Source organism: Lissotriton vulgaris, chromosome 10 (genome assembly GCF_964263255.1).
Source record: "Lissotriton vulgaris chromosome 10, aLisVul1.2, whole genome shotgun sequence".
Lineage (NCBI taxonomy): Eukaryota > Metazoa > Chordata > Amphibia > Caudata > Salamandridae > Lissotriton > Lissotriton vulgaris.
Window position 1 is genome coordinate 163,987,550 of NC_141698.1, and position 24,878 is coordinate 164,012,427.

The 24,878-nt window shown below is 42.7% G+C and overlaps 1 protein-coding gene across 1 annotated transcript in view; it reads left to right on the top strand.

Moving 5' to 3' along the window:
- Positions 1–24,363, top strand: part of LOC147684902 (retinol dehydrogenase 7-like) — a 202,374-nt gene extending 178,011 nt beyond the window's left edge. The window contains exons 4-5 of the mRNA XM_086940793.1: positions 15,721–15,884; positions 23,634–24,363. Coding sequence (XP_086796919.1) covers positions 15,721–15,884; positions 23,634–23,827 — 358 coding nt within the window. The 3' untranslated portion in view covers positions 23,828–24,363. The remainder of the gene's footprint in view (positions 1–15,720; positions 15,885–23,633) is intronic.
- Positions 24,364–24,878: the final 515 nt, after the last annotated feature.

The following is a 24,878-nucleotide window of genomic DNA, read 5'->3' on the forward strand; positions in this document are numbered from 1 at the left end:
TTTATGTTTAAATTGTGACTTAACTGATCCAGACGGTCCGGATAGTATATCCCCCCAGCATTTTGAACATAGCCAGAAGGGGGAGGCTCTTGAAAACCTATTGGCCAGTAACGACCTGTTTAAAGCAGAGTTTTTTTATAACAATACACGGGTTGCTACTTGTACTGGTAGGGACTGCCAAACGATCATTGATTACATCTTCTTATCACTAGGTCTTTTAAAGTATGTAATCTTTTCTAATGCTATACCGATGCCTCGAAGTGACCATAATCCCGTGGTGATTGAGCTACCTAACAGGTTTTCTCTATTAAACAGTTCTGTCCCGCCACAGGCTGTTCTGTCGGTTAAAGCTAAAGACCAGGGGAGAAGGATTAAATGGGGTAAGATCGTGCCCGGTGACTTTTTCCTACACTATTACATCCAAAGCTGCACAGGAATTAAATACATGTGTAAATCCTCTCTAGGGGGGAGGACGTAATAACTTCGTATGAGGCCATCTGTTATAAAGTGTCACAGGAACTTACGCTTAACTGTCAAGTAGCAATAAATAGACCAGCAATGGGCTAGTTCGACCAAAAATGCAGTAAAGCCCATAATATTTTAAAAAAGGCCCTTAATGTCCGCCCGAGGAGCAAAGCTTTGGTATCACAGCTTAGAAGGGAGTACTCGAAGGCAACTCGGGAGCGAAAAAGGGAGTTAAAACAAGAAGCCTGGGCCGAGCTCATGGACAAAGCTACTCTAAAAGACAGTGCCAAGTTTTGGTCAATTATCAACACTCCCCTGTTTTGTAGAGATCAAAACTCAGTCTTAGAATTAAATATCTCGGAAGAAGACTGGCTTAGTCATTTTGAAAAAATATATGGTAGCCATTTGGAGCTGGAAACCCTGGTGGTCCCTGTTCCTGATTCCACTGTGGCTCCAGTAAGGTTTGAGAAAGCCGAAGTGGTTAAATCAATTGAGAGTACGGCGGGGCATAAGGCTCCAGGTCCGGATGGGGTACCCTCCGACATGTATAAGGCTAACGTGGAATACTGGGCCGATATCCTGACTAAAGTATTTAATGCCTCCGCAACCATAGGGTTCCCAAAATCTTGGTCCAGATCGATCATAATCCCTGTGTTCAAGAAAGGTCAGAGGGGGGACCCGAGATGTTATAGGCCTATCTCATTTCTAGACTCCTCTATTAAAATCTTAGGGAAGGTTGTCTTGGCCAGAATAACATCTTGGGCCGCGGAAAATAACATCTTGACAGACGTTCAATATGGTTTTAGAGCTGGAAGGAGCACGGAGGACCAATGTCTCAATCTTAACCTTATTATAGCCAAATATACGAGGGCGAAAAGGGGCTCTATTTACTTGGGTTTTATGGACGTGCCCACAGCTTTTGATCTAGTTAATAGATCAAGGCTGTGGACCATGCTGCTTAAGATGGGCCTTGATTGTTCGCTGGTATACTTTTTGGCAGAGCTGCATAAGGATTTAAACGCCTCAATCAGGATGACAAATGAGGGGAAATGTATAACAAATTTCAAGTCCAGTAGGGGGGTGCGCCAAGGCTGCATCCTAGCCCCAATGTTGTTCACGTTGTACGTGAACTCATTGGAGACTGACCTGATAGCAGCTACGCAGGATACTCCGCGCATGGGGGGAACGCCAATCCCGGTGCTCCTCTATGCCGACGATGCGGTTTTATTGGCAAGGACCCCAATCTGACTGCAAAGGCTGCTTGACTCCTTCAGTAACTTTATGAATAGTCTTGATTTGGTGATTAATAGTGGGAAATCCCAAATAATGTCTATGGGAAGCTCAAACAAACAATGTTAAAACTTTCTATTGTGGCACCGAGGTCATCAGCAGAGTAAAGGTATTTACCTATTTGGGTGTATTATTCGATGACAGGAGTAGTTGGACCCCACAGCTTACTACAAAATCGAATGCCGTGAGAAGCTGTTCCGCTGCAGTATTGGGGTTTGCCAAAAGACTAGGGAGGAAACCAACCGAGGCAATCTTGGCAATCTATAAAGCCAAAACAGTCTCAATTGCAAGGTATGGGGCAGCAATTTTTGGGACCATTAATTCTGACCGCATTCAAATCGAGGAAAACAAGTTTTTGCGGTCTCTTCTTGGCCTCCCATCGTCTACAGCCACTTATTCTATCCATCTTGAGATGGGTCTGGGATACATCATAGATATAATTAAATTAGCACCTATCCGGCTCTGGATCAAGATTTGGCTGAGTCCGAAACTTTCCCTAAACCGTAAAATCATAATTGATTGTCTTAATTTAGATCATGTGAGGGAAATCCAGTGGTTGTCCTATATCAAGAACATGGCTGAGAAGCTTGGGCGCCCAGAAGTTTTTTCCAGACCAGATTCTCTGTGTAAAGCTGATTTAGTATGGGTCAAGATTAACTTTATCAGGCTTTGTGAAGCAGAGCGAGAAATGGTTGAGCTAGGTAAACCTTCAGTAAGGGCCCACGTATTGGTCACCACGTCATTAATGTTGGCACCCTGTTTGTCGTGACAAATTTCTTTCACAGATGGTTATTGACGAAATTTCGATTCAATCAAATGTTTATGGTATTGTGGGATGTGAAAGGTTGGGGTAGGCCGGAGATATTCCCCCTTGTAAATGTGATGATCTTTCTCCCCAAGATACTGTACATTTCTTGTTTTTCTGCAGTTTGTTTTCTATGCCTCGGAAACGGTTTATTACACCATTACTGAAAAGATGAACTTTAAGCAATATAAACCTGGCCTATTATTTCTCCAAATGATGGAAACGCCTGAAACTATGTACTGTGTGGCCAGCTTTTTGGCAGCATCAGTTAGAATAAGGAGGTCTAGACTGGATGTTTAATGCTGTAAGCTAATTTCTTTTAGATGTGCTCTGGTAGCAGGGAAAAATTGCGTCGAAGAATATCCGTAATAGGTTCACCAATTTGGGCTTTTTATGGAAATGAATTTTGAAAATAATTGCATAATTTTAATTCTCTTAACATGCTTTTAACTGTTTGTATTATTGTATAGTATACTTTTATGATTTTACCTAATCGAATAAAGTGGCTTTGACTTGACTTGACTCTGGCTTACCCGTTGCGCGTTGCTGCGATCTCAGAAGAAAGTAAATTTAAGAAAACCTGTTATGATAACATTCAATTTAGCTTGTGTCATTTTTATTGAAACTTATTCATTTTAATATGGAAAACATTTTATCGTGTTATTTTAATTCTGATTATTTATTCGAGTGCTTGTGGATACACAGTATTTTTTGTTTTTCCGTCTGGTGCGTGCACGAATAAATCAGAAGGTTTTCTGACGCGTGAGCTGGCCACATACAATGTCCATGTGAGAAGCACGGATTCTCCAAATCTAGTCCACACACTTGCAGCGATTGTCCTTGTGCTTTGTTGATGGTCATTGATAAAGCGAGTCGCACCGGAAACTGTCAATGTTCAGTATTGGAAAGATTACGAGGGCCCTGGGGGGCCGGGGGACTGATATTTAACATTTTTTTTTTTTTGCCAGAAACCTTCGCGGGAGTGTACTCAACAACTTCCCAAAGTTTCATGCCGATCGGATGAATGGTGTAGTAATGCATAAATGACAGACAGACAGACAGACATACATTCGTTTTCATATACATAGATTAAACCATAGACCAAGGTATTTCATTTTGTCTTGATTCCAATGACCATTAGAAGAAAGGAAATCAGCTTGAAAACATAGTTTATTTAAAGAGAAAACTTCAATTTTGTCAGCATTTAATTTATATCCTGAAAGAGAAGCAAAGTTTGCGACTTCATTCTAAAATGCTGGTATAGAAGTTTGTGGATGTGAAATCAAGAGATGAATATTGTCTGCAAATATTGAAAATGTTAGTGGGTTTGGCACCCCATATTGTATACCCTTAATGCCTGAGTTCATACGAATTGTTAACAAAAAGGGCTCTAGGGCAAGTACAATTAATAGGGAAGAGAGAGGGCATCCTTGATGAACACCGCAATGAAGTGAAAATAATAGAAAAATAAGACCATTGTCAATGATGGATGCCTTGGGAGAAGAATATAGCAAGGAGATGAGATTAATACATTTAGAACTAAAGCCGAACCAGGAGAGAGTAGAAAACAAGAATTTACAATGCAATGGTCTCGGCATTATTAAAGGTAGAGCTATTGGCATTGCTCATGACTTTTTTTTTTTTTAAATCCTAAATAAATGGCATTGTCATTTACATTGCCAATAGCTTAATCACTCGCAAATGCATGACCGATTGCATTTACACCCACACAGAGCCACACACACAAAGCCACAAACAGAGCCCACACACCTAGAGCGCCCCACACACACACACCTAGAGCCCCACACACACACACCTAGAGCCCCACACACACACACACACCTAGAGCCCCACACACACACACCTAGAGCCCCACACACACACCTAGAGCCCCACACACACACCTAGAGCCCCACACACACACCTAGATCCACACACACACCTAGAGCCCCACACACACACCCAGAACCACATACACACCCAGAACCACATACACACCCAGAGCCACACACACACCCAGAGCCACATACACACACAGGAGAGCAAGCACAGCGAGGGGGCAGGGGTTCTGAGGTGCACTGGCATAAAGTTTGGGGTGCGGCGTGAAAGGACTCTCTCTTTCCTGCACACTGTACTGGAATAGATGGGTTTCATATCAGCAAAGATGCAATCCTCCAATTCAGGCCTTTTCTTTGACAAATGAATTTATTAAGAAGTGATAGTTTAAGTAAATAAAATGAAGTGGAGCAGGACTGCAGTGCTTTGGTAAATTAAAAGCATAGCCAGGAGCATGTTGACCCACATCAAGGTGGTGTCTGTGCATAGGTGGTCATTAAAACAGCACCAACCTCGACTCCGTTGTCTCTGGTTAATAAGACACACGCATGGAGTTTGAGGTCCATGGGTGATAAAGTCAATCCAGGTTTGTTTTTTTCTTTGAATTTCGTGACTTGTGTTCCTGCTTTTGTACGTGAATGTCACAATTATAAGTCTTGTGGTTAAAACAAAAACCTGGCCTGGACCAACCTTGTAAACATGGCAGAGCTGGTGCCTTGGATTGATTTACTTTATGCCTATTCCCTGCACCCTCACTAGATACACAAGGGGAATCACTAATGCATCTCACATAACAAATCTGAAAATCTTCCAGGGGAGGGCTGTCGAACAATGAGACAGTCCCTGCCCCGGTCCTACCAGTGTTAGTCCAATTAAACAGTATGGCGGGTCTGGCACGTGACCACTAAACCGTTCCTCTCAAGAGGCAAGTGCCTTTGGAGTAAAGACATGCAACCAATCCTTCTCCAGACCACACACCCTTTCAGAGGCACCTCTTTTGTAACTGAAATTCTTGGCACTTTAATAATCACTTTGATAATCACCAAGCGGACCGTTTACTAGATGGATCTCAGAAAAGCGAAAGGCCTGCTGAGATTGAAACCTGTGACGTGGTAGCTACACACAGACCTCTGCAGCCCATCTCTGACACACACTCTCAACACAAAGAACAGAAACTGGAAACCGAGAAGGATGACGGGGGCAGTTTTAGTTTTTAATTGGGTCAGTGAGAAAACATATTGATGTTGTGGGGGATGGGGCTGTCAGCGCTGACCCCTTTCCCCCCTACAGTGTGCTCTCGGAGGCTCAGATGGATTTACCCCCCTCGTTGTTGTGCCCTGCAGGCATCATTATTATAGACCCCCAGCCCCTCATTTCCCTCCGAGAATAGTGTCAGGGGGCTCTTGGGGTGAGCCTCCACCCGTAGCATCTCCCTGCACTCAGCCTGCCCCTTGCAGTTTGTAAATCCTGCCATTACTCATTACTTCCGCTGGTAGGACTGCTCGGTAGGCACGTGTACCTGCTGCACAGGTTGTCACTTCTTGCAACCACCACACACTGAGGCATATTCTCCAGTCTTCATTCTAAGCTTGGAACAAACGAATAATATTGAGAGCACAATGGCACTGTTTGCTGTTAATTCTGACTATTTTGTGTTGTGGGGTTAATCTCTATTCCAAGGAGTTTAATGTTCTCATTTACTACCTGCTGTGAGTAGGATAGAAATGGGTGCAGTGGCCTCCGTGTGGTGTGGGGCAGATATGGGGGGGAAGGGGCAAGGAGTGAAGGGCGTGGAAAAGGAAGAACAGATTTGGCATGCATGCTCCTTCTTGTGAAGGAGATCATGTTTCTCGGGGACTGGGGCCCGAAGCTGGACTGCAGTGACAGCAAAAATCACGGGCGATTTCACCAACTGTAATTACGAATTTGGTAAAATGTACGGTGTTCCCAAACCCGGTAAACTAGGTGCAGGAATAAAGTGTTAGTCACAGAGGAATCCTAAATGGTCATTCTGCCCAGCCTGACTCATCGTAATCAGAACCCTAGTAAAGAAACCAGGCTATTAATCTAGTGTGGTACACTTGAGCTTTCCAATACCTAACCTAGAACAAGAAAAACACAAAATGGCGGCCGCAACTCCGAAAATTTCGGAATCGGGGGCGTGTTTTGGCGTTCTGAGTGACGGAGGACATCACAGGGCAAAAGAACTCCCAAAACACGCCCCCGAATCCGAAAGAGACGGGGCTTTATTGGAGTGATGCCCCTCTCCTCCGATGGCTGGCCTCCGTTTAGGAAGCCAGCCAATGGAGGAGAGAGGCGGGTTCAAACCCCCATACTAGAAATCATTAAATCTCCTACCGGAGACTGCGCAAGTGCAGCCTTCTGGTCCTCGACCTAAAAATAAAAGGCCAACTAACTCTGTCAAACGCCTTTTCGGCAACCAGAGAAATGGCTGCTAAAGAATGTTTATAAGATTTGGACTTACTTAACTATTAAAAAATAATCTATAGTTATCAGAAATATATCCACCTTTAATAAAGCCAGACTGTTACCTTTGTATTAAATAAGGCAGTAAAAGGTCAAGACAAATGGTAAGGATTTTTGCAAAAAAGCTTTAATCTAGATTAAGAAGGGAGATGGGTCTGTAATTTTTACATAGTGTTGTATCTTTGTTTTCTTTGAGAAGAAGGCAAATTGAAGCACATTGAAAAGAACCTCCAGAAGTGTTAGAAGATATAAAGTGAGTAAACAGCTGATATAATTTAGAAGTGAGAGGTTTTGGAGTAATGGAGATACAATTCTATAGTGAATCCATCAGGTTCTGGAGTTTTTCCCTTTCTGATGCGCTCATTGCAGTGAGAATGGCATTGATGAGAATGTCATCATCTAGTTATGAAAAATATATAGCAGATTCTGGAGATGATTTGAAAGATTATTCATTCCAAAGTATAACTTCCTGATTAGCATGAGATTCTGGAGTATATCCTTTCCAGAAGAAGTTAGTAAATTCAAATAGTATAGCTTCATTTTTATGAACATTGCGATTAGTAGTGGGCAAATAAAGTCTTTAGTCCAATTGTTTTTTAATTTTGAGATAATTAGATAAGACGTTTCCCAGCTTTATTTTATCTTCCATAGTACTTGGCGCTGGATTTAAGGAGCTATGAAGTAGCGATCTCTGTGGAAATCTTATTAAATGCAAATTTAGTTTGACTAAATCCGTCCAGACAAGTTTTAGATTTAGAAAGGTAAAAAGTGTGTTCCAATTGTTTAATACGATTCATAGTTTGAATTAACTTCTAGCACAAAGATTTCTTCCTGTGGGCTACAAAAAATGATAATCTCTAGAGGCAGCTTTAAAGGTATCCCAGATAGTCTGAGGGGAAATATCCAGTGTCTCATTAAAAATTAAAAAGTTTTTTGCAAAACTCAGTTTTGTGTACAATTAGGACCCAGGAGAAGAAAATTGTTAAATCTCCATTGTTTAGTGCCAGGAGTATCTGGGATCAAATCTAAATCTAGTGTGACCAGGGCATGATCAGAAATTAATATGGAACCAATTTCTGAGTGTATAGTAAGTTGTGCAATAGACTTTGAGACAATTCAGTAGTCTATTCTAGATTGTGAGAAATGGGCAGGGGAGAAAAAAGTGTATTTTTGCAGGGTTGGGCTACAAAGTCACCAAGTATCAATTAATCTCTGTTTTATAGTATATGTAAATTGTGAATCCTTGTGTGATTTGGAATTGGGGTAACCGTCAATGAAGGGGTCTATACGTTTAAATTTCCTTGCCCAGCCGGACAAAGAATTTATTTATCAACAAGTATCAGATATAGTCATAATACATTTCTACAACAGTAGGGTGGCAAAATCCTGTACTGTACTAGGAGAGAAAGAAAATAGAGAAGAGTGAAAGGGGTGTTTTCAGGCAAGAAAAAGGAGCAGGCAGGGCACTGTAGACAGTAGAGGATAGTGACAGTGTCGCCTGGAGTAGCACATACAAAATCACATATGAATTATTTTACATGTATGCCCACTCATGGGTGTCGACGTTTCGATCCCCTTGCTCAGTTACATAAAGGGGATCATCATCAGGACTTTTAAAATAGAATTTGCCTGAATATGACAACGCCTTAGATGATCGAACAGACGCACTAGTAGTGCAGGTGGTTGCTGATTGCTATCTCGTATTCCCCGTTAAGGCAAGGAGCCAAACAGTTATTGCTGTGCTTTCTGCTCCTAATAATGTCGACCTCGCTGATACTCTGGATACTCGGTCTCAGACCGGCATCGAGACCGAGAATCCAGAGTATCTGCGAGGTCGACTCCGACCTGCGTCCCATTCCGACATTGTTCGCAAGGAGACGACGGCCATCGAGCCTCACTCCAACTACCTACTTTTATCTACGCTCGCCAAAAACCCGGCGCAATCGAGAGAACCAGTGAAACTCCCCTCTTCCGCCCATACATTATTATATGTATTATTGAAGAAACCAGTAGAATTATAGGGGAAGTACTCCTGCAGATGTCCCATTGTATTTTTATGAAAGGCGGCAGTATTCTGAGGCAGCAGAAAACGAGTGTGACCTTGTGAGGCATAAAAAGGAAAAACAAAATGGCGGATTCGACTTTCTCGTCAGCACGCCCACTGAAAACTGGTATTAACATAGCCGAGAAACATCTCTGCAATGAACCTACAGCGTCTGTGAGTTTCCTGGCAAGCCAGCAAAGGAATGTGTTCCGTGAAGAATGCAGCCTTCTTCTAGTCGTGGCAGTCATGGAGCGCACGGAAAGGGGTCCATCCTGTATCAGCACGTAGCCTCACCCACATGTCTGGGGCTATGTTAATGTGACTGATTTACAGAGGGCAGAGAAGCAATTTATTAAATCTTTTTTGGCTGTTCCTGTCAGTAGCGCCTCCTATATTGGACATCAGGAGTTTGAGTTGCCCTTTCTTGAAGACAGTTTAGCGCCACTTTTTCTGTAGCACAGTATTTGGACAACGCTGAATGGGGCTTTAAAAAGGGAGGTGGTAAAGGAATGTTTAGACTTAGATTCAGCAAGAGATATCCCATGGCTGGAGTACATCAAAAAGGTTTGTCAAGAGATAGGTGTGAGCAAGCATTTTGATGACTAGACAAGCTCCAGTCAATTAGCAAGCAAAATTTAAAAGCTCCTGTTACTACATATAAATGTAATACAAGAAGTACCTGTGAGGAGAAAAAGTTGACTGTCCTCAACTGTTAACCAGCTGTATCCTTCAACCTTATCTCAACTTGATAAACCAGCAACATAGGTTTCTTTTCATGTGACATCCTGTCAACATTTTTCATTTTTTTGTTTCTTATTCTTTGAAACAGACTGGTCAGTTTCTTTATCCCCTCTTCCTATGTGATCTTCGTTATAAGCAAAGCACCTTACAAGTGGTAATTTTCTGTAGGCAGTATGCTATTCATATGAAGTTTTAGTTTACATTTGATTAAAGGTTTGAACTGTACACAATGTATTCCAGCTCTTAGGTATTTACAGTTACTCCAAGCTGAGCTAATCTACTGCCAGATTATTTGGGGAATTTAGAATGATAAGAAGTTTGGAACCCTGGGCATATATTAATGCTTGTAAACAGATTTTTACCATGCTCTTTGTGATTAACTGAATAGTTAATGTATGTTTATTGTATTTGTATCCACTCTTCATAGATATTTGCTAATTGATCTATTTTTACACTGATTAATTTGCTAAATGCATTATTGTGTATTTTTATCTTTTGATGCTGGGCCATTGTGTACCGGAATAAAGAATTTTGATACCCAAGTCAGTTTCTTCTACAACGTTGGCCAAAGTCATTGGTTATCGTTACTTGGGTTGACCTCAAGACCCACAGGGTTAGAAATGGGGCTGTTCTCCTTATGCTTCCTGACCTCACCACTGTCATCAGTTTTGTTCATAATCTCTGCCTTATCCTCTGCCCCACTAAATATTAACATTCAAGACAGGCCATTGGCTAAATCTCTTCCTACCTCTCGTGCTGCCTCCAGACCATCTCAGCTTCACTTTTCATATTTTCTCCTTCTCTCCACACAGACATCCCACATGCTGCATCATTGTTCGATTGTTTGTAAATAGCTCTCTTAGGACACCATCTTATCTGATCGAATCTTTGGTGTAACCTTCTAGAACTACAACAATGATTTACTGATTCTGCTAAAACAGTAACATGATCAGAGGATCCTGCCTGGTCATGATTGTGGCAACCCTTTGACTCTAAACACTAGCATAACAAACCACTTGCAGAATAAAAATCAAGATGATTGGGTCTTCGACACAAGTGATGGTCTCTTCCTAGTTGACTAAGAAGCTGCTAACTCAGCACCTTTGGAGAATTACTTGGGTGTCCTTTTAGCCGATCATCCCAGATTAACTTGGTTTAACTACCTCTTCCCATCATCTAAGAATGCTCAGCAGAATCTTTCCTTTCCTGTTCCGAGGCCTCTTCATTTTGTTTAGGATATAATTTATCTGGTGCTCTTGCATCTGGATTACGCCAGTACTTCCCACCTAGGATCACTTTAATATCTTTCACCAAGACGCCAATGGATCTGGAATATTGCAGCACGTCTCCTTCTTTAAATTCACCCATATCATCACATCAGCTCAGGCCTGCAATTGCTTCCTGTTGGATTGGCCCTTTTTGCAGGGCATCACAGAACTTTTTGCCTTCCTCTTGTATTGTTTCTGACCTGTTTTATGACTCTGGGCACTTTACCACTGCTGATCAGTGCTAAAGTGCATATGCTCTCCCTGTAAATTGTTGTTATGGATTAGTGACTTCATGATTGGTATATTTCATTTACTAGTCAGTCCCTGGTACAGTGCACTATGTGTGCCCAGGGCCTGTACATCAAATGCTGCTAGTGGGCTGCAGCATTGATTGTGCCACACACAGAAGCAGCCTGTAAAATGTGATTCAGGCCTGCCGTTGCAGAGCCTGTGGGGAGTCTAGTACTACCATGTCGACTTGGCAAGTGCATGCACTTCCCAGTCCCTAAACCTTCCCTTTTCTACATATTAGTCACCCCTAAGGTAGGCCCAAGGTACCCCTGTGGGCAGGGTGCATTGTATGTGAAAGGTAGGACATGCCCTGATGTGTGTAGCATGTCCTGATGGTGAATTACTGCCAATTTCGTTTTTCACTATTGCAAGGCTACTTGGTCCCATAGGACAGAATGGGGAGTTTGTTTATAACCTCTTATAAACATAACTGGCCCTAGGAACAAGGTAGAAAAATACAGTTTAGTATGCCTGTACTCAGAATGTTAAAATGCATCTTTTAGTGGGGGTGATTTTTACATTATATGTTTGAAAATAACACTTTTAGAAAGTAGATATTTTCTTGCCTAACCATCCAGTGTGCCTCTGCTTGGTTGGTATATTGCACATCTGGCTTTTGGATGACAGGGGCTGGAGAGGGGCAGTGGCTCCAGATGTCTGATGAGTCAGGGCTGGGCTGAATAGACCATGGCTGCATTTAGAGTAGGGGGGGGGAGATTTATTTTCACCTGAATGGGCCTGTGTGCCTGCAAAAATGCTGTCTGCACCTCCTGCCAGGAAGCTGCACCAATGAGGAGAGAACTGGTTTTGGCTGGGTACAGACACACTCTGCCTTAAGAGAACAAAGGCTTTTTGTGTATAAAAAGAGGGTCCCAGACTTTTAGATCACTTCTGGGAATAAAGAGGAACCTTTGCCAAGGAGAAGAGCCAGAGAAGCTGAGGAGGAATACTTCCCCTGTGCTGTTTTTTGTCTGGGGTTGACCTGTAGTGGCTACTTGTTGCCAAGGAAAGGAGAAAAGGGCTTTGCGGTTTGCTTTGTCACCTGCTTGAGGAAAAGATCTCCAGTGCTTGAAATTGAGCTTGCGTAGTCTCAGGGACTTAAAAGACTTCCTGCAACTCTGCTGGTGCTGCAAGACTCCGCCATCTGTGAGTCCTACACTTGCCTGAGGTTCCTTCTGCAGTCAAAAGGCCTCAGAAGTGGGTTTTGCAGCTGATCTCTGCAAGAACCGGCGCAAAGCATCCCAAAATCTTGCAAAGCCTCTCGGAACCTGCGCATGGTGATGCCAGCCGTGCAGAGTCCCGCTGGGTGATGCGAAGTGTAACCCCCAGCACCGATGCCGAATGACGTGAAGCCTCGCAAAGCGGCACAACACCTCGCAATTGGGCGCCAAGTCTACAGGAACACCAGGGCCGCAGTAAGAAACCGACGCATCACCTCCCCTGAGTGGCAGTATGGAACCAACGCATCATCTTCCCTGTGGCTGTTTTTGTTTCTGACTGTGAAGCATCCAAGATACTTTGTGAAGAAAGTGTTGCATCCATAGTTTGCCTTGGACAGAACTGTTTCTACCTTTTTTAAAAGTCATATTTTGATTACTGTATTGTGGATTTTTGTTGTTTGGTTTAGATAAAGATTACTTATTTTTCTAAACTGGTGTGGTATCCATTTGTAGTGTTTTCACTGTATTACTGTACGTGTTCACAAATGCTTTACACACTGCCTCTGAGATAAGCCTGTCTGCTTGTACCAAGCTAACAAGTGGGTGAGCAGGGGTTATTTTAGGAGTGTATCCCCCTTACCCTGACTAGAAGCAAGGGTCCCTCTGTGGACAAAGGTACCTACCTCTGCCGACTAGTGACCCCCATTTCTAACACTTCCTGTAGCCAGAGGAGTCTCTTTTGTGATCCTCCGTAGCACTTACTGCAACATATTTTGAGGAGGATTGGACTTCTTCATATGGAAAGTGTGCTTCTCTTGGACAAAATGCGCCTTTGCTCAGTGAACCATCTCTTTATTCAAGTCCCCAGGTTCAACCGCATCTGACTTGAATGCTGACGACAACAAATCTATTTGCATCATTTGTCCCTGATCATGTAGCTTCCTAAAACATTGAAAAACCCTGACTTCATGCAATCACCTAACCTGTAATCATTTTCTGTATTTTTTAAACAGTAATGAACTTTGCACCTGTGTGTATGATGAGTAATAGCTTTTTAAAATGTGAACAGTGCTATGTCTAAATGATTTTGTGTAATTTAATTGACTTTTTATTATGTTTGTATGTCTGCTTTTATGAGTAATACTCGAATAAAGCACTTTTGAAATTTGATTTGCAATCACCTAATCTAGCCGTCCTGAAACAAACCTCTGAAGACAAGCGCTGTCCACTTCTTCAGGACCTGGTACCTAGAAATAGGTGACTCTAAAATGACCATATTATGTATCAATATGCAGTTCCTAGTTACTGGTGTCCATACTCCCACACCTTGAACGGAACACATCTCTGGCAATCATGGCTCGAAGACATGGATCACCTTTGCTCACATAAGAAACCACCATCTAAACCACTCTCCATATCTCTGTCCTAAATTCCTTTCATCCTGTTCTCTCAACACTGCCTCTTTAAAAGAGCATAGTGCAGATGGAGGATATTCAAGATGCTCTGTTTCACTACAACTTGACCTGTGTGCTAATCTAGTTGTCCCTCAAATACACTTTGCTCCACATACAGGCCATACCAACCAAAATGTTTCCCATCCCCATATATGTTTACGGCACGCAGACAGGACCAGAAAATAGCATTTTGTAACATATATATACATATACATACATATAATTCTGGCTGGCTGTGCTTTCACAAAATAAAACACCTAAATTGCTCACCTGCATTCCTGGGTCGACTCTCGTTTTTTGTCTTCGAAACGCTCCTTGCACTGGGGGCTCGGTGATTTGGACTGAGTCTACGATATATATAATCAGATGGGTTCCCTTCGTGGTGATGCACCACGTCAATATTTCTGCTCCTCGTTCTTTTCTTATCTCAAAAAGAATTCAGGCACTCATGGGAAGAGTTTCGATGTTTTTATTTCCAACAGCAGACAAACGCGTATCGATATGCCTTCTTCAGTGTCTACTATCGGCACTTCTGGAGGCCATTTTTAACCTAGTCACATTGTACATCATGGACCTAGAACGTTACCAGCATTGCATGGATCAGCCACTCCCTGCTGCTTAGTTTTGGAACACCTAAAATCAAACTTGACAGTGCCCTAAGTTAGTGAAAGAACAACACCTTCCCTTCTTTTACATCAGTTTCCGACTAGAGTTATTTATATAATCTACACATGACAATGTTCTGAGCGGCGGCTACTCCGCAATGGCGGAGGAGCGTCGCCACACTGGTTCAGAGACAGCAGCTGAAAAATAAAACAGTATTTTATAATCATTTTATTTTTTAGCTGCTGGCTGAGCCGGCATTTGTAGGGAGGGGCGGGCAAGGCCAGGGGAGGGAGGATGATCAAGTGGTGTGGGCACTTCAAAGTGCGCATGTCTGTTTGGCCGGCCGTCTTAGGCTGCCCAAACAGACTTGCACAGTTAGGTTTATCCATCCCAGCTGTATTGCACAGCCAGGTTGAAGAAACAGCACACGCTCCCTGTGGCTACGCAGTGTTAAACCAGCCTGGTCTGGCCAATTACCCGCGCTGCCCTCATACTATTGGTAATTGCATAAGAGAAGAGCAAGAATTGCACAGGGAGTCTCTGATGCTGTCCCAGTGTCTGCTGGGTCCAGGAAGCAGCAGAACACTGAGGCACGAGGTGGCCGCCAGCTTCGGGTAAGTTTTAAAAAAAAGTCACTACTTTTTGTTTGTCGACCCCCGCTGGATGTTCCATATAAGACTTATATAGAGCAGTGACATTAGAGCCCTGAAATATTCAGTATAGTTTCTCAAATATGTAGAGTGAGATCCTTGTGGGCATATACAGAAACTTTTCATGGGACCTTTTGGTGAGGCCAGGTAAGTCAATCAATTAATTAACCCCTTCTGTTGGCCGACGCAAGCACTACCTGCTGGGTGCTGCGCACGACCGCTGGCCGCCGCAGCCCCACTCACTCCGTCGAACGCCTGCACCACGGTGGAATTGCCGCCGTGGTAAACGGGTTAAACATAATGCCAACTAACTTGAACTTGTTGTTAACGTGAATAGTGGGGTTAATCCATTAGCAGACTTTGGTTACTATAAAACTAGGGTGACACCAATTAAAAAGTTTAGATGCATGTTCCGAGGTGCTTTGATGATTTCTGCCAGAGGTTCCAGACCCCACAGGATGGTTCACAGAGGCTTAAATATAATTTTCCATGGCTCTTCGAGTAATTATAATAATGTTTGGTGGACACTGAAGGTAAAGCATCCTCAATATACAATTCATTTTCAGTGGTGACATCTCGTTATAGAAAGGTGGCTGACACTGATACCAATTGTGTTGATGCAGGCGTGACCTGTCTTTTTTTGGAGTGAAAGTGTCCATCATTGAACCTGGGGCCTTCCAAACTGAAATCGCAAACGTGGAGGTCTACAAAAAGGGCCTAGAAAATATTTGGAGCCGTCTTCCATCTGAGGTGAAGGAGAGCTACGGAGAGGACTACTACCAGAACAGTGAGTTCTTTACTCTTTCGTACAACTTGTTCTGCCCGCATTTCTATTTTTGCGGTTGTCTGAGAGCAGAGCAGTTTTTGCAAGACTAGTGTGAGCAAATACTTGTGATGATGTAGCTAATATTGTCTGCATCCATACAGTAGTGCCAAAATTATATTTTGGCTTCTTTTTCTGTCATCTAGGGTCAGACTGGCTCCATGGGGCCGGTATGAGAGGTAAGTGTGTGGGCTATTTTTGTTTAGCAATTTGTGGGCCTGTTGTATTACCAGGTGGGCCAGTTTTACTGTTGATTCCCCTGATGTTACCTCAAACATTGTCTGCAGCAAACACAAGAGCATATAGTATCCCATACCTTGCAAAATACCTATATAGTGTCTCTTTACTATTCCAAAACTGGGTTGATTTGCAATTGTGGGCCACGTTTATAGGAATTTACTTCACTATTGGGAACCAGTTTTATTTTTGTACCTAGACCTATTTTCTGTCCCAGTCTGACCCTACTGTCATCCCATCTTCTCTCTCAGCTCCCTGCTCTCTCAACCCATATCTTCTTTAATAGCGTCCTACTATCATGTCCCCTTGTTTCTCTAATTATGTCACCAAAAGGGGATGATCGACGGAGCGTTTGAGCAAATCAAACACTCACCCCCAGTCAACTGATCTGGGTTTAATACATCACCATTCTTTAGCTCACTCAGCCACCCCAGTTCAGACGAGGCCATATGCAAATCAGTCTGACCCTGTGCCTCATGGGAACAGTCCAGCTCGAACTGCCAAGCCATGTCTTCCCTGGACCGGAAACAAGCATCCTGGGACCGGCTTCGGATTCATAATACTCATCAGCCAGGCTATCTTGAATCCAGTGGCCAAGTGAGCAAGGGACTCACGTCTGAGCATACCCTGCCGACTTAGGGCGAACAAAGAGAAACAAAAGAGGGATGATGGCCTGAGCATTTGAGCAAATCAAACACTCACCCCCAGTCAACTGATCTGGGTTTAATCCATCACCATTCTTTAGCTCACTCAGCCACACCAGTTCAGACATGGCCATATGCAAATCAGTCTGACCCTGTGCCGCATGGGAACAGTCCAGCCCGAACTGCCACGCCATGTCTTCCCTGGACCGGAAACCAGCATCCTGGGACCGGTTTTGGATTCATAATCCTCATCAGCCAGGCATCTTGAATCCAGTGGCCAAGTGAACAAGGGACTGTGGTGTGGAGTGCAAAAAAACGATGGATTTAGGCCCACATCTCTGTACTGGGCTGAATGTATGACATTGTTCTGCATTCTGTCCATCAACTGTGGTTTTTGCATTTGTCACCCCGAGTGGGATGGGTATGCTCAGATGTGAGTCCCATGCACTCCACACCACTGGATTCAAGCAAGCTGGCTGAAGACTGCTGGAATGCCAGAAACCGGTCCTCGGAAGCTTGTTTCCGGTCCAGGGAAGGCATGGCTTGGCAGTTTGGGCTGGACTGTTCCCATGAGGCACAGGGTCAGACTGATTTGCATATGGTCATGTCTGAACTGGGGTGGTGTGGAGTGCAAAAAAAGAATGGATTTAGGCCCAGATCTCTGTACTGGGGTGAATGTATGACATTGTTCTCCATTCTGTCCATCAACTGTAGTTTTTGCTTTGAAAGGTTGCGCAGGGGTGAGCCCCAGGGCCCCTGCATCCCTGGCCAGCTCTCTTGCTCATGGACAATCTCTCTGGCTGGCATGAAACTAACTACTCCTCTTTCTGAGTGCATGGAATATGGACTAGTTGTTGACTGTGGTAAGCCTGCGGTCTCCCCCAGACAAGGTTATGGAGTGGCACACCAATTTGCTGCATTGTGGTACCAAGGATGGGGTACTTGGACACATGAAATGTTTCGCCTCCTCTGCAGTTCTTCTTGTGTCGGCACACAGCACCCCAGGCATTTGGGGCTCCATGGGCAAATAGAATTGGGGGAGGGGGCCCCACGCTTGCTCCCCCAGCCAAACAAGAGATTAATTCTGTGCCGACTCCCAGACCCTGGCCTAACCCTGGTGATTGTTAAGAACTTCGTGGGAGCACCACACGGTCGGTTTACTTAAGATCATAGGTCAAAATATCCATTCTGGTATATCTCGGGCCCCAGTGGAACAATTTGGATGATCTTGGGCTTGGTCTCCTACTGTTGGTGAGCTCTAGCTACAAGAAGCATTATACTTCTAGTTGTTCATGATTTTGCTGTTGCCACCTTCCAGGCCCAGATTGTTCTCTGTCTCTCCTTGTGCAGGGGCTTATAATCATGTTTGGAAAGTTCTAGATGCCAGGTATCCCTGGTCTATCCTAAAATGTCACATCATCCCTCCAACCCTGTCCGAACCCTCCTGCACAGCATTGTGGGAGAATCTACAATGGCAGAACCCCTCAGAACCCCTGTAGAGCTCCTGTGTACACCCATAGGTGTGTCCATTTTAAATGAGAAGCCCTCCTCTGTGGGCTAAACCAGTTCAGGGACAGCTCCCTCTCCCACTGGGTATGGAACGAGCCTTACTAGAAGGAAAATAGAGGGGACAAACCCAGGTGTTAACTACATCTGGCTGTGGCAGGAAAGGCCCCATTGAAGTTAATCAAGTTACTGCATAGATCCCCCAGACCATCCTGTTAAGGGAAAGACAACTCCTCTTACACACCAAATGCCCTTTGTCCCTTTCCTGGGAGCAATTCACACCTCAGTACAGGGAGTCCTGCACCTGCCAGGTGACAGCTGATTGCTTAGAGAAAGGCCTCCAGAGGATTTACAAACCCAACAGGAGCAACAGGGGGAATAAGGAGTCAGATTGCACCCCGCCCGGAAGATCAAAAACACTGCAAGATCTGACCCCTATCGAACAGACCAATTCATAATTTGGGGCCACAGGGACCTTTCACTGTGCACTTTCAAGCTTCCCTATCAAGGCCTGCTCATTTCAAAAGGCCTGCTGGTCCGTGCTGTTCAGTTTAAACAAACATCAGGAACCATAGCCTGTATACACAACATATAGTGACTTCAAACCCTCACACTAATGTGTATTGCAAATTAAAGCCAGAAAATGTGATAAAAGGCCAGTAAGCACCTCACGTACGCAAATCCAGGGAGCTGCTGGATGGTACTCGCAATTATGCCCACGTTATCATCATCGGTTGCTTACATGGTCAGAAAGAATAGAAAGTGTGTGCTTGAACTTCCTCAGAGATGAGAAATTGAACAGAGAATAAATCAAAAAAACTGTGTGCCAAACCACACTGAGTCTGTATAGCTCACTCAGTGCCCACTTGACCCCAACCGTGAATAAGAGAAACTATTCTCACAATTAAAATGAGGTACTGCTCACATGCGAGACATAATTTATTGAGTGCTGCGAGTGTCCTCAGGTTAAAAAACTGGCATGTATATGGCCACTTTCGCCCACGAAAGGCCAACATGTTTCATTGCCAACACTCTCTAGGCAACTTCGTCAGGGCATTTGGGTAAACCAGTCTTCACCTCTTATTCTTTACTACACCATATCGAGTAGTTGCTGTTGTCCCTCATACCTGCAACCCTCTTCAATGGCAAATACCGTGCCAATAGGTCACGTTTCGCCTGATGGACTGCAATTGTCAGTCTCCACCGCACCCGCATTACAAAAACTCCATGTCTCGTCCCACTTGGTCCCAAATTATTAATTGATCTATTTGATAGGGGTCAGATCTTTCAGTGTTTTTGATGTCCAGAGGATTGTACTTTTTTTTAAAGTACCTGTTGCTTAATAGTTAGACAAAATTTGATTTTACCATTAAATTGGATTTTGCATAACTATCAAAACGAGTCCTTGAATTTCTCTAGGGGCTACCAATCCAAATTTAATATTTATTAAATGTAACAATGTGGCCCAGTGTTTTTCTATAGAAGCAGCCATCCTTGCTACAGTGAACATAGCTTTTGGGGATATTTCCCTGTTAGGCCATGTCCAACATTAACGTTTACACGTCCTACTTTTAAATACTATGTACCCTTTAAGGGCAATAAGGTCTACTTAGGGGCGACATTAATATGTAAAAGGAAGATTTTGGCCTATCAAAAGTATTTTTTTGTGAATGTTACCTGTGTGCAGTTACTAGGCTGCGCACAATGGTAGCCTCTTTTGTGCAGCCTGCACCAGTGCGCATATGCGTGTGCATATCTAACCAGCCCAGTGCCTCTTACGCTAGCAGTGCTATAGCATTCTTATCTGAAAAGGCAGAAACTGGTGGTAAACATGTTCTGTCCAATTGCCTTGCAATTACTATGAGCGAGACTCAAAAAGTGAGACTCGCCCATAGTAAAGGTCCAAAAACTGGGTAATCAAAAGCAAAATATTCTGGCAGACTCAATGAATGGAACCCATTTCTAACAATATTTAGCTTGTAATTCAATAAAACACAGGTGATTGGAGGAATGCTTGCAATAAGTCTCACCCAGGTGTCTCCAAAAGCTTGATCGCAAGCTACCAGTAGCTCGCAGCAAGGCTTTGAGTAACTCACATATCAGATGACTTGAGACTACGCAGCTGCCATTTGTTAATGAAGCACTTAACACTGTTTCGCCTCCATCTTAATTTATTTTTTCGGACCTCTTTCTTGCTTTCTCCTCTTTCTACTTCCTTCTTGCTTTCTTCCTATCCTTCTCTAATTTTCTTTATTTTTCTTTTCCTTTCTTTCTTTTTCTTTGTGTTGTTTTTCTTTATCTATTTTGTATCTTCTCCTTTCTTCCTCTACTTTTCTAGAGTTGTTCTTGACTTTCCCCCTTATTCCTTTCTACTTTCTTTACTTTCTCACCTTCCTTTGCTGTTTTTGTTCGTTTTCTTTTCTTCCTCCTCGTCTTTCACTCACTCTATTCTTTTTTTTTTTTTTTTTTTTTTGTCTTTCGCATACCTTCCATTTCTTTCTTTTTTTTTTTTTGGATTCTTGAATTTTTGTACCTTCTTTCATTCCCTTTTTCTTTCTTGACCTTTTTCTATTTTACTTCCTTGCTCGTGCTTTCTTTTTCTATTTTCGTATATTCTGCTGCTTTTTCTTTATTTTCTCTTTCTTATTCCCTGTTTCTGTTATTTGTCTTTTTTTCTGTTTCATTTTTCCATTTTATCAGTTTTTTGTTATTTTTTACTTTTTTTCTTTTTCTGTTTCTGCTTTTTTTTTAATCTGCTTCTTTCCTTTTCGTCCCCTTTTGTCCTTCCTTTCTTGTTCTTTCATCATATTCTTTTCTTTTGGTTTCTTCCCTAACTTCCTCTACTTCCTTTTCAATTCCTTTGTCTTTTTCCTTCCTTCCTTTCCATTCATTCCTTTTCATTTTTCTTACTTCCCTGATTCTGCGTTTTTGTCTTTTCTTCCATTTACCTTTCCCTCCTTTTTTTTTCTTCCCTCCTTACTCTTAATTTCTTTCTTTTTGTTTTTCTTTATTTCCTATTTTTTTCTCCTTTTGGTTTGTTTATTTGCTAACAATAACCAATAAACCTCACGATAAAGTAGGCAGATACTGAAAATGTTCTGGACGAATGCTGTCAAATGAGAGCAGGAGCATCATATGTATTGCATGACTGAGAGAGAACAAGCCCATATGAAACTCACCTTGCAGAAATGGGCAAAAATCATCCTTTTGGACCCCGAACATAACCTTTTTTTAATGTATCTCTTGTGACAATTCTGTATGCTGACTGGAACAGAACTGAGGGTACTTGTATGGTGGTGTTTAGGTTGTGTACCCTTTTCAAATCCTTATGTTGGGCAGTAGCTCAAGAAGGTTTTCAGATGTTCGAAGTAGCTTTCACTCTAGAAGAGGTTGGAGACCCTTGGTCTAACCACTGGCAATTGCTGTGGGTAGAATTTCAGCCCATCTTTCTTTTCCCCACCATGCTTCCTCAGTTTTGGTCTTACCTGAACCAGAACACAAAGAAAGGGTTCACCCTGTTTGAGGCTCATCAGTCAGGTGAACCTTGATTTCAGTGGTACAATGAGCAAAGGACCCGCGTATGGGCATACATTCAGGGGCGTATCTTCAGGGGGGGTGGTACACCACCCTAATAAATGTATTATCTAAGAAGCAGTTGGGTACAGGTGTTTTAGTCTGGTATTGTGCGGTATCTGTAGGATTTCAACTGGGATTTTCACATACACACAATGACGAGAGAGAGTGCATGTCTTTGGTTTTGTCTGTGTTTTCAAAGTCTTAAAAATATTGCTTATTTTGCTAAATATTGTGTTTTTAAATGCCCATAACATTTTGTACTCTGCTCCCTCTCCACTGCCTCTTAAGCCACACTAATTCCCTGAGTCTCACATCATATGTTTTAATATGATATGCTAGCATGATAGTTGGAAAATCTGATGCTCACCCCCCCCCCAATCTTACTGACTAAGCTACGCCTGTGCATACACTTGGCCACTTTAGCGTGTGGGACACTGAGTAGCGTGGATGTTCTTATTGTGTGCTGGCTTCATGCAGCCCCACAGGTAAGTGCCCTGAGCACTAGTCACTTTTTTGAAACTGCAAACAGCTCATCTTATTAGTGGGTCCTGTTTTTCTGTTAATAGCATTGAATGTTTATTGATAATTGCTAAAGGTATGTTTTTTCCGTAACTGATCGAATTGCTACTGTTCCACATGGAACCTTTCTTGCCCATACTGCTACTGAACATTGTCAATCTGGAGAGAAAGATTTGGAAAACCGGAAACAGTGGTCACGAAACGTGGTCTGGCCCATAACAATGGAACAATGATCCAATAGGTTTGATCCTCCATCGAGTAGGGTCCGAGCAGGTGCAAGAAAGATAACCAGGAAATTGCTGCGATTTGGTCCTGTGAAAACAAGATGATCATTACTCGTCCTATATTATAGAGTGTTGAGGGCATCCTCAATCCAGTGAAACCACTGAGTAGAGACATTTTGTGGTATGGGCAAAGTGGGCAATAGTCCACGGCCCCCACCTACATGCCCCCCCCCGCCACCGTAATGTATCTTTCTCTCAATCTTCCCTTCATCTATTTTTGTAACAGAAACGCTCTACCTCTACTTTCCACTCTTTCTCTCTCTTTTAAACGACCCCAACATAGAGATAAATAAATCTATCTGTCCATCTGTCTGTTTTATATATTTGATATAGATGCAGGCTTAAATTAGCAGAAAATAGGCAATACAATCAAAAGTTGTTCTCTACAGGGGACCTAAAAATCTGTCTGAACCAAGGTCCCACAAATTCCTATGATGCCACTGACCAAGTAAACTTATCCATTGGCCACATCATGCTGTGTATCTAAACATACTCTCAGCAGGACAGGATATAGGTAGCTAGACTATATTGCTGGTTTGCATGAATTATTATTACTGTGAAGGATGGTTATGAAATACTGTACAAGAATAATTCAGGGAAGCATTTACACATGATGAAGGGAAATCTCCTCACCTTCAATTACTTAAGTTCATCATTTCATCTCCTATCTCTGCCAATCTGAGGTTTTGCTGGGCTTCCCTGTGCAGCCTCTTTCCCATGCAACCACTTGCATCCTCCCCCCATCTTCAAGACAGATTGAAACACAACATGTAAATTATTGCAAAGTAATAGATCCACTCTCTAATTCCTAATATGCTTACGTAATCCTCCAAAGTCCCAACATTTCCACTCGGTGTGTTACAATGGGAAAATGTGCAATATAAAATAGAAACCAAGAGCATGTCTGTAATCTAATTTGATGACTGTTTATTTTTTTATTCTTTCAGTTTGCAATGGATTGGATGCAATGGGAAAGCTGAATACCAACCTCTCACTGGTCACAGACTGCATGGAGCACGGGTTGACAGCTGTCTACCCACGAACCCGCTACACAGCTGGCTGGGACGCCAAACTTTTCTACGTGCCACTCTCTTACTTTCCCACTATATTAGTGGATATCATTCTCGCCAAACTTAAATAGATTTACATTTTAGAGGGTCAACAGGAGAAAACTTAATCGACAAAATTAGTAATTCAGTGCCAGACCTCGCTCTTTCGTAGGACTGGCTAAGGTGCGGGTTATTCGCTTCTCTCTTTCACTATGTACTTAGTGGTGCTGGAACAATTTTCAGAATAGGGGGTGCTACCATTAATGTTCTATCACTGAAGTCCTAGGGATTGTGAAAACTCCAAGCCTCACTCATAAAAAGGAGTGTAGCAAATATGCCACAGCCCTGCAGCAAGGGAGTAGTAAGGGTGTTGTTTGTAGCTGGTCGTGCATTTGGAGCACTGGAGAGGTAGCGCACTGTCATTTACAGAAAAGCCAATTTTTCTGTTGAAAAAGCCATTAAATTTACATTGAATTTTAGTGGTAAAACTATATAGTGCACAAACGAAAATGCATGGAAATTTTCAGTTTCAGCAAATATGTATCATTTGTGCATCAAAGTAAAGTGGGTTGATCTGTTTTGATCCTAATAAAATTTCCTTTATTTGAGTTTGCCCAATTGCTAATATATGTTTAAATATGTGTGTAAATCATTTACGCGTATTTTAATGCTGTTAATACTGTGTCGAACGCTTCCCATACGTTGTTCTTGCTATATAATGGCAATCTTATCTTTTTTCAGGACTTCATGTAACACAATGTGATCAAAGCTATTCCATAATCTTCGACGCCACAGTCCCCAAAACGTAACTATCAAAGCCTTTATTTAACAGTGGATTGTGAGGTCCAAGAAATATGCATACATGGTGAAAAAATGAGTTTCAAAGTATTGATAACAAAAGAATCCGGAGTAAGATTAAGAGTCACCTTTTTGAGAAATGTTCTTTATGTGGAACTCTCTTCTGTGGGTTACAAATCTGTCGCCATCTGGATACTACAGTCACATTGATAGTGGTCTGGATATCTGAGGTGACAAGAAGAATTTTCCTCATCTCTATTCCTTCCTTAATTACAAGTCCAATGCTTTACCAGCTTAACCCTCATATACCTTACTTCTGTTGCCAGGTAACTAGTTAAAAAGAGA